At 39.4% G+C, this 10,960-nt stretch overlaps 1 protein-coding gene across 1 annotated transcript in view; it reads right to left on the reverse strand.

Annotated features, from left to right (window-relative positions):
* The window catches only part of LOC311135310 (uncharacterized protein), a gene marked incomplete at both ends in the record, with an annotated part of 29,737 nt that extends 19,205 nt beyond the window's left edge, over positions 1-10,532 (reverse strand). Inside the window, 2 exons of the mRNA XM_084169259.1 lie at positions 9,337-9,426; positions 10,400-10,532. Of these exons, the coding sequence (XP_084025385.1) occupies positions 9,337-9,426; positions 10,400-10,532 (223 nt within the window). The remainder of the gene's footprint in view (positions 1-9,336; positions 9,427-10,399) is intronic.
* Between the last annotated feature and the right edge of the window lie 428 nt (positions 10,533-10,960).

Here is a 10,960-nt window from a genome sequence, read left to right on the forward strand (position 1 = left end):
TCAACACTTTTTTAAACTTTTGGTGCCAACGAGAATGAGATAAGAAAGAAGTCAAGACGACTAGCTTGATTCAGTCTCCGCCATGTAGCTACCAAATTATATAAGGCCTGGCTATTTTTGTTTTATGTTTCCCAATATGGTTTTTCAAATAACCACACACAACTAACCTATTAAAATCGTTATATAGGCTTTTATTTTTATTTTAACGGGTCAAATATGGTACGTCTAAAAGGAACACACACAGGGAACTTTCTGAAGTTTTGTTTTATGTGTGAGTTTTGGGTAAACACGTGATTTCTTTTAAGAAGAAATGTAATGAGGATTTACTGTACACTTGGGATAAAAAACATTTATGAAATGTTTTGACTGTTGTTAATGATTAGTTTATACTATAGAATGGAACACTTCTTTTAAGGGTTTGAATGACCTCTGAACTCTGTCCTGACTTTCTAGTTTGAATTGATCACCCATACTGGAAAGCCAAGAGGCATGGGATGAGGAATTTAAGGTAATTTATTATACCGAGTTGAGGGTCATTTATAATACGGATAATTATGAAGAAGTTTATAATTTGGCAATAGTCATATACAGTGGGGAGAACAAGTATTTGATACACTGCCAATTTTGCAGGTTTTCCTACTTACAAAGCATGTAGAGGTCTGTAATTTTTATCATAGGTACACTTCAACTGTGAGAGACGGAATCTAAAACAAAAATCCAGAAAATCACATTGTATGATTTTTAAGTAATTCATTTGCATTTTATTGCATGACATAAGTATTTGATCACCTACCAACCAGTAAGAATTCCACCTCTCACAGACCTGTTAGTTTTTCTTTAAGAACCCTCCTGTTCTCCACTCATTACCTGTATTAACTGCACCTGTTTGAACTCGTTACCTGTATAAAAGACACCTGTCCACACACTCAATCAAACAGACTCCAACCTCTCCACAATGGCCAAGACTAGAGAGCTGTGTAAGGACATCAGGGATAAAATTGTAGACCTGCACAAGGCTGGGATGGGCTACAGGACAATAGGCAAGCAGCTTGGTGAGAAGGCAACAACTGTTGGCGCAATTATTAGAAAATGGAAGAAGTTCAAGATGACGGTCAATCACCCTCGGTCTGGGGCTCCATGCAAGATCTCACCTCGTGGGGCATCAATGATCATGAGGAAGGTGAGGGATCAGCCCAGAACTACACGGCAGGACCTGGTCAATGACCTGAAGAGAGCTGGGACCACAGTCTCAAAGAAAACCATTAGTAACATACTATGCCATCATGGATTAAAATCCTGCAGCGCACGCAAGGTCCCCCTGCTCAAGCCAGCGCATGTCCAGGCCCGTCTGAAGTTTGCCAATGACCATCTGGATGATCCAGAGGAGGAATGGGAGAAGGTCATGTGGTCTGATGAGAAAAAATAGAGCTTTTTGGTCTAAACTCCACTCGCTGTGTTTGGAGGAAGAAGAAGAATGAGTACAACCCCAAGAACACCATCCCAACCGTGAAGCATGGAGGTGGAAACATCATTCTTTGGGGATGCTTTTCTGCAAAGGGGACAGGACGACTGCACCGTATTGAGGGGAGGATGGATGGGGCCATGTATCGTGAGATCTTGACCAACAACCTCCTTCCCTCAGTAAGAGCATTGAAGATGAGTCGTGGCTGGGTCTTCCAGCATGACAATGACCCGAAACACACAGCCAGGGCAACTCAGAAGTGGCTCCGTAAGAAGCATCTCAAGGTCCTGGAGTGGCCTAGCCAGTCTCCAGACCTGAACCCAATAGAAAATCTTTGGAGGGAGCTGAAAGTCCGTATTGCCCAGCGACAGCCCTGAAACCTGAAGGATCTGGAGAAGGTCTGTATGGAGGAGTGGGCCAAAATCCCTGCTGCAGTGTGTGCAAACCTGGTCAAGACCTACAGGAAACGTATTATCTCTGTAATTGCAAACAAAGGTTTCTGTACCAAATATTAAGTTCTGCTTTTCTGATGTATCAAATACGTATGTCATGCAATAAAATGCAAATTAATTACTTAAAAATCATACAATATGATTTTCTGATTTTTATTTAACCTTTATTTAACTAGGCAAGTCAGTTAAGAACGAATTCTTTTTTACAATGACGGCCTACACCAGCCAAACCCGGACGACGCTGGGCCAATTGTGCGCCTCCCTATGGGACTCCCAATCACGGCCGGTTGTGATACAGCCTGGAATCGAACCAGGGGGTCTGTAGTGACGCCTCAAGCACTGAGATGCAGTGCCTTAGACCGCTGCACCACTCGGGAGCCCAAATATTAAGAATATGAGCAGTAGTAATAAATGTCTTATGGGTTAGATTAAATTCTTTAGGTGTAAATGTATTTGTGGTATAAGACAGGATGTAGAGGAGGCCTGTCTATGAAACTGGTGACCTATAGCAAGCTGCAAGAATGGGCACTTCCTAATATCAAGGCTTCTCCTGACTGATAAAAGAAGACAGGGTATAGTAGCATACGGTATCGCACCTAGCAATGTTGTTGAGACTTTCTTCCCACGGGTGAAGGCTTCTCTACCAAACTTAACAGGAGAATCTGGACATTGTATGCACCTGGGAGACTGGCGGTAAAGGATTAAAGAAGTAAGAGATGGACAAAACCCAGGTGGGGAGGTCAGTACTAGGTGTTGCTGGCTACCTCTATGGAGGGGAAAGTAGCAGAGAGAGATCCCTGCATCTATGTGTCCCGGTGAAAGTGTTCCAACTCAGAGGAGGAAGGTGGCACCGCCACTGCGGAGCATTGTTTTCTTTTGTGTCTATGTCTGTGTGTCTTTGCAGCAGGGACTTCCCTATTGGTATGCTGCCAGAAGGACACACTCCACAGAGCAATGTTGATAAATGGAGAAGGACTCTGCATGGTCCTAGACCATAGGGACGGAAGAAGGGTCAGATCTAAAAGGACCATACATCGTCACCCAGTCTACACCAACGGATGTATGGATAAAGGGGAGATCGACCTGGTATCATGTAAACCACTGCAAGGAGTACTACGAGGAAACCGACGACCTAGAGATGAGGGAGCTGAGGATGCTGGAGCTGACAAGGATCAGGTGATGGGAGACGATGGCAAGGGGAATGCTACTGATGAGCTACGTGTTCTGGCTTATTCCCTCGGCGGAGGAACAGACCTCAAAGAACATCCAAGAACTTCAGGATCTTCCAGAATTTCAAGAATCACCTGACTGTCACACCATTCATTTCTATGTATTTGGAGGGTTTACCTAACAGAAATTGGGAAGTATATTAGGAATTGGTATTAAGAATAATTGGTAAAACATAATAATTTGTCATATAATCAATGCTTATATGGATTTCTTGGATTAGAAGTGAACTCAATTAAACTGTTATGTTCTGTCTTCTATTGAGGTAAATACAGATGGTGTCTTGATGCATAGCAGGGATTATTTGGCCTAGAATGGTGTGAACCTTAAAAAGAAACAACCTCTGAACTGGCTGAAGATGAACATCAGAGGCATTGAAGACGTTCCTGTACAGGACCACTTCTACCTGCAACCGGTCTACAACAGCCAATCGAAGCTATGAAAGGATTTTCTCTCATGTTTTTATCTCGAGGGAGTGGGACAGGAGTCCACCATTGAGTGAGAATAGAGAAAGATCTGTTCAAATACAACATTTCTCATGTTGTTGGTATAATGGTTGTCAAATGGACAAGACACAATGGGGTGTAGAGATGGTGGTGAATCGGATGAGACATTGAAGTTGGGACATTGTCATGGGCAAGTCATTTTGAACTATGAAGCTGTCTGAAGAAGATAATGAAGAGATGCCAGAAGATTTAAGTGCCGGGGAAGGAAGGGGTTGGTTAACTGTGTTGGAAATAAATTTGGATTTATAAAAATGTTGGGTAGGAGGTATATACACTTCTAAATTAATAGTACTAGGAATGCATTGAGATGATGATCTGTAGTTATTCTCAGGATGAGGAAGGTCATAATAGAATTATGGATATTTATACTGTATGTTAATAGAAGTGTACATTCTGACAGTTGTGATGGGTGATAAAGTTGAGGGTTTTTTAACTTTTATTGATAAGGGCCAAGTGAATCAAAAATAATTGTCATTCTAAATTTGGTTGTGTTAAGTAATTTGGTTTTGGTTATAATGTATAAGATGACTGAGTGATTTAAGTAAATCATTAGTATATATTAGTATAACTATTTTCAGCATGAAGGGTATTGCTTGTACAATTGAGATAAATATAGATATTATGGTTAAAACAGCGATGCGTTATGGTAATGTCTTAGGACACTTATATGATTTATGTAGAGTATAATCTTTTTTATCTTATTGTTTGAAACGTAAGTTAATGTGAGGGTTGTGACTGAAATCATGAATATGTTGATTATTAAGTTACCACATTCACATATTAGTCACTATATACATTTGAAGTATTGGGAGGTATTGATATGGATATTTAGAGTGATACATATCTCTGTTGCTAAGCAATAACTTAATTGGTTCCTATCGTGGGGTTTGTTATTCGTGACATAGCGATGTTTATGCTATTTCCATTTGATCTGACCTTTGGTTGAATTCCTCAATCCTAACTAGTCCAAGGCTGTACTGATTTAACAGGGACTGAAACCAGAGTGTTATCCTGGTATCTCTCCTCAGGCATATTAGGGGAACAGAGTCAGTGTTGAACAGAGTTGAATATTGTACCTATTAACAGTCTTGGATTTTCAAGCAATTGGGTCTGAAATGTCACTTATTGGACACTATGCAATTGATAATCGCATAGCATTGGATGCTATTACAGTAGATAAAGGGGGAATGTATGCGATTATAGGGGGAGATGCATGTTGTACATGTTGTACATACTTGCCATCAGAATAGGAAGGTTTTGGGAATTTAACTAAAGCTATGGGAAATATTAGAGAAATACAGGATGGGATCAGTGATTACAGCTAGAGATGTATCAGTCAATATTAATGCGAGGAGGGAGAGTACTAATTCTTCATCTATATCATCTTATTCAAGTGTAGAGTCCATTGATAATGTTGATTGAGAAATTGGGAATGTTAAGTTGGAAGTGTATAATGTGGAATTTAAGGTTTACAGGATTGAAGATGTGGAAACAAGACTACATCAGTTGATCAGATAGCGCCCCAAGTGACCGGAGAAAAGATTGGGGTTCCTCTGAATGAACATGGATGAAGAAGACTGACGTTATTTTTATTGAGATATATTCATTTGAATATATTATAATCTCCATGTAACTTAGAAAATGTCATGTATCAATGTATTTTCTTGGATGATGTCATGATGTTAAGAATTTATTTATATGTATGTTTTCTTGGTAGCATGTTTAAGAGGATGGGTATATTTGAAAATGATGTATACAAGGGTGTCATTTTAAAAAATAGTGATGGTCTATGTGGGATTTTTTCCTTATATATCAGTAAGGTTTTGACCACATAGATATTTAGCATGAATATATTAGTTAATCATGAAATGATATTTTTCTCAGGCTAAATCAATAGAGGTTTGAGAAGTTTGATCGGGCATGATCCAGATGACTGAGAATGTATACCTTTGTTGATTAAATATATTGCGAATCTGTTTGGATTCAAATATAGAGAATGGAGAGGAGGGATGAATTCTCAGTTATGTGGAATAGTTAGACTCCAAGAATATATACCACTATGGGAGAATATATTATTGTGGAAGTGGAGTATGGTGTGAATTGTTTGATTTAAGTAATGTTATATTAATGGAATTCTTCTTGCAACAACAAAAATAAAGAAAATGAGGGATTGTTATAATGACTTTTGATACAAGATTCTTTATGTTTGTTAACTCCTAAGCTGCATGTAGGAGAGAGGACAAGGACACGCCATGTGTTAATGTGTTATAGAGGTCACTGGTGAGGGACAGAAGGTCTGCGTGCCAAGATAGATTGGGGGCCACTTGTGATAATCTTAGAAGGTGTACGTGATGAAATGGCCTGGCTGGGGTGACATACAATACCAAGTATGGGGATGCTATTGTGGTAGATGAGTGACACTCAATGATGGTTGGCAGATAATATCAAGAAGCAGCTCGGAGAGCATTATATAAACTGAGAGATTTTCTATGGAAGTCATTCATATGTCAAGAGGCTACGTCCGTACCGCCTGTAATTTAATCCATTATTGTAACCATTAAATAATGACTGAATCAAATCTCCATCTGTGTCCCATATTCTCTTGCATCCTGAACTTCTCGATACCAGGAACTCATCATAACACCAGGTTTGCTGTTCACTTGCGCTACATAAGATGAAATGGAGTTCCATGCACTCATCGCTCTGTATAATACTGTACGTCTCCTTGAATTTGTTCTGGACCTGTGGACTTTGAAAAGACCCCTGGTGGCATGTCTTGTGGGGTAAGTGTATGTGTCAGTGCTGTGTGTAAGTTGACTATGCAAACAATTTGGAATTTCCAACACATTAATGTTTCTTATAAAAACAAGAAGTGACGCTGTCAGTCTTTCCTCAACTCTTAGCCAAGAGAGACTGGCATGCATAGTATTCATTTAGCCCTCTGATTACAATGAAAAGCAAGACGTGCCGCTCTGTTCTGGGCCAGCTGAAGCTAAACTAGATCGTTCTTTGCAGCACTTGACTATATGACTGGACAATAATCAAGATAAGATCAAACTAGAACCTACAGGACTTGCTTGGTGGAGTGTAGTGTCAAAAAAGCAGAGCATCTCTTTATTACGGACAGACCTCTCCCCATTTTTACAACCATTGAATCTATATGTTTTGACCATGACAGTTTACAATCTAAGGTAACACCAAGTCATATAGTCTCCTCAACTTGTTCAACAGCCACACCACATTACCATATTCAGCTGAGGTCTATAACGTAGGGAATGAATTGTACCAAATACAATGCTCTTAGTTTTAGAGATGTTCAGGACCAGTTTATTAGTGGCCACCCATTCCAAAACTGACTGCAACTCTTTGTTAAGGGTTTCAGTGACTTCATTAGCTGTGGTTGCTGATGCGTATATGGTTGAATCATCAGCATACATGGACACACATGTTTTGTATAATGCCAGTGGCAGGTCATTGGTAAAAATAGAAAAGAGTAGAGGGCCTAGAGAGCTGCCCTGTGGTACACCACACTTTACATGTTTGACATTAGAGAAGTTTCCATTAAAGAAAAAGCCTCTGAGTTCTATTAGATAGATAGCTCTGAATCCACAATATGGCAGAGGTTGAAAAGCCATAACACATATGTTTTCTCAACAACAGGTTATGGTCAATAATATCAAAGGCTGCACTGAAATCTAACAGTACAGCGCCCACAATCTTCTTATTATCAAATTATTTCAACGAATCATCAGTAATTTGTGTCAGTGCAGTACATGTTGAGTGCTCTTCTCTATAAGCATGCTGAAAGTCTGTTGTTCATACATTTACAGCGAAATAGCATTGTACTTGTTCAAACACATTGTTTCCAACAGTTTGCTAAGAGCAGGCGGCAAGCTGATAGGTCTGCTGTTAGAACCAGCAAAGGCCACTTTACCACTCTTGAGTAGCAGAATGACTTTGGCTTCCCTCCAGGCCTGAGGACAAATACTTTCCTCTAGGCTCAGATTAAAGATACAGTATGACAGATAGGAGTGGCTAAAGAGTCAGCTACCATCCTCAGTAGCTTTCCATCTAAGTTGTCAAGGCCAGGAGGTTTGTCATTGTTGATCGATAACAATATTTTTTTCACCTCTCCCACACTAACTTTACAAAATTCAAAACGTACAAGGCTTTTTAAAAAAATGTTTTTATTTTTTTTATGCATGAGTACAATGGCTCAGTGTTCGTTGTTGCCCACTTTGCCAATGAAGTAATCATTCAAATAATTGGCAACATCAAATGGTTTTGTGATAAATAAGCCATCTGATTCGATGAAAGATGGAGTTGAATTTGTCTTTCTGCCCATAATTTCATTTAAAGTATACAGTGCATTCGGAAAGTATTCAGACCCCTTGACTTTTTCCATATTTTGTTACGTTACAGCATTATTCTAAAATGGATTAAATTGTTTTTTTCCCCCTCATCAATCTACACACAATACCCCATAATGACAAAGCAAAAACAGGTTGTTAGACATTTTTGCAAATGTATAAATAAAGAAAAATTGAAATATCACATTTACATAAGTATTCAGACCCTTAACTCAGTACTTTGTTGAAGCACGTTTGGCAGAAATTACAGCCTCAAGTCTTCTTGGGTATGACCACCATGCTGAGGAGTGGCTTGCGTCTGGCCCTCTACCATAAAGGCCTGATTGGTGGAGTGCTGCAGAGATGGTTGTCCTTCTGGAAGGTTCTCCCATCTCCATAGAGGACCTCTGGATCTCTGTCAGAGTGACCATCAGGTTCTTGGTCACCTCCCTGACCAAGGCCCTTCTCCCCCGATTGCTCAGTTTGACCAGGCGGCCAGCTCTAGGAAGAGTCTTGGTGGTTCCAAACTTCTTCCATTTAAGAATGATGGAGGCCACTGTGTTCTTGGGGACCTTCAATGCTGCAGACATTTTTTGGTACCCTTCCCCAGATCTGTGCTTCGACACAACTCCATCTACCTCATGGCTTGGTTTTTGCTCTGACATGCACTGCAACTGTGGGACCTTATAAGACAGGTGTGTGCCTTTCCAAATCATGTCCAATCAATTGGATTTACCAAAGGTGGAGTCCAATCAAGTTGTAGAAACATCTCAAGGATGATCATTGGAAACAGGACGCACCTGAGCTCAATTTCGAGACTCATAGCAAAGGGTCTGAATACTTACATAAATACGTTTTTTTTTTTATAAAACTGTTTTCACTTTTGTGTGTAGATTGATGAAGGAAAAAAATAATGTTATCCATTTTAGAATAAGGCTGTAACGTAACAAAATGTGGAAAAAGTCAAGGGGTCTGAATACTTTCCGAATGCACTGTATCATTGATCTTGGCTTCATAATACAGTTTCTTCTTCTTTTTGTTGAGTTTAGTCACATGATTTCTCAATTTGCAGTAAGTCAGCCAGTCAGATTTATTAGCTTGTTGACTTGTTGAACCTTTTAGGTATAAGCCACACAGGGAGCACAATTTCTGCTGACAACAAACACCTCATATAGGTATGTAAAGGTTATTTCACATCATAAATGTAATCAATAAATAGGTACATGCTGGCAAAGCAATAACGACACACATATCTACAGCAAGGCGTGCCAAGGGAGAAGCATAGCGGAACGGGTTAGAGGCGATAGGTGCATTTGCCATAAACATATGCCGGTACTTACAATTTTCTCCTCTCACAGTTTGGTCTAAGCCAGGGTCGCCACTCCCATCCTCCAAAGACACGCCATCTTCTACAATGGTAAAGAGATGCCCTGAATGAACCAAAACAGCCAACCTCTACACACAGCTTAATTGGAAACTATGCCCTTAATTAATTACTATGTGGAACACTTGCTGTTGACATGCCAGCCCACATTAACAAAATACTACAATTTACTATAGAATTCTGTAGTAAACTGTAGTATATTGTAGAATCCTATACTCCACACTATAGTATACCTTGATTGTGTAGTGCTTACTTAAGAATTTGTAGTATACTGGAGAATACTTTACTACACACTGTAGTATCCCTCGATTGTGTAGTGCTTACTATATGTTGTAGTATACTGTATAAAATACTATACTACACACTGTAGTATCTTCCTCGATCGTGTAGTGCTTCTATATAATGTTGTAGTATATAGTAGAATACTATACTACACACTGTAATATCCCTTGATCATGTAGTGCTTACTTTAGAATCTTGTAGTATACTGTGTTGGAACTATACTACACAATGCGGTATCCCTCGATCGCGTAGTGCTTACTTTAACATGTTTAGAACGATCGGACTGCTAGATAGCTTTGCTGCTAGCTTTGTCAATACGCTTTGGATTTTAACGCGCTGTCCTTGGGGAGCTAATGCTGGGGATTCTTCTGAGGTTCCCCCTCGATCGTGTAGTGCTTACTATATTCCACACTAGTATTCCTTGATTGATTGATTTTATCTGACTATTTAAAAACACAATACAACCACAAATGTGGATACAATACATTTAGAAATGTGTAGAGATTAACACAAAATGTTAATGTATTTCCATTGTGTTCCTAGTTCAAACATCAAACATGTTACACATTTACAACTAACCCACATGGAAAAATACTACAGTATTATTATATTTATATACTATAGTATTCACTGTAATGTTTTTGCAGACTTTACAGTAGCCTCCTTACTTGGGTTTTACATGTTTTTATCAGACAGTCAGGGTTAGATAATAGTAAGGTTGTGGTGATGGGTCTTACCTGTGGCTCTGAGTGGACTGAGGAGGAGTAGTGTGGACCAGAGCAGGACCCTCCACCTCCACAGACAAGACCCCTGCAGCTGCATCACTACAGCCTCAACCAGACACCAGGTTCCAGTCCCAGCCCCTAGCATTCCAGGTGACTACGTCATGAAGCTGAGTGTGCAAGAGTGTGCAAAGCTGTCATCAAGGCATAGGGTGGCTACTTTGAATAATAAAAAAATATATATATATTTTGATTTGTTTAACACTTTATTTGGTTACTACATGATTCCATATGTGTTATTTCATAGTTTTGATGTCTTCACGATTATTCTACAATGTAGAAAATACTAAAAAATAAAGAAAAGCACTTGAATGAGTAGGTGTGTCCAAACTTTTGACTGGTACTGTATATTTCATTAAATCATTTTTTGGTCAGTAGGTACCCAACATAACACCAGGTGGTGGTGTGTTTGACACAGTCCACTCATGTATACTGTATAGGTCTATAGAGCCTGTCTGCATTCCTGATTTCTGTAACTGTTAGCTTACCTGTGTAATATTGACATCAGCTCAGAAA

Source organism: Coregonus lavaretus (assembly GCF_964263955.1).
Source record: "Coregonus lavaretus genome assembly, chromosome: 9".
Classification (NCBI taxonomy): Eukaryota; Metazoa; Chordata; class Actinopteri; order Salmoniformes; family Salmonidae; genus Coregonus; species Coregonus lavaretus.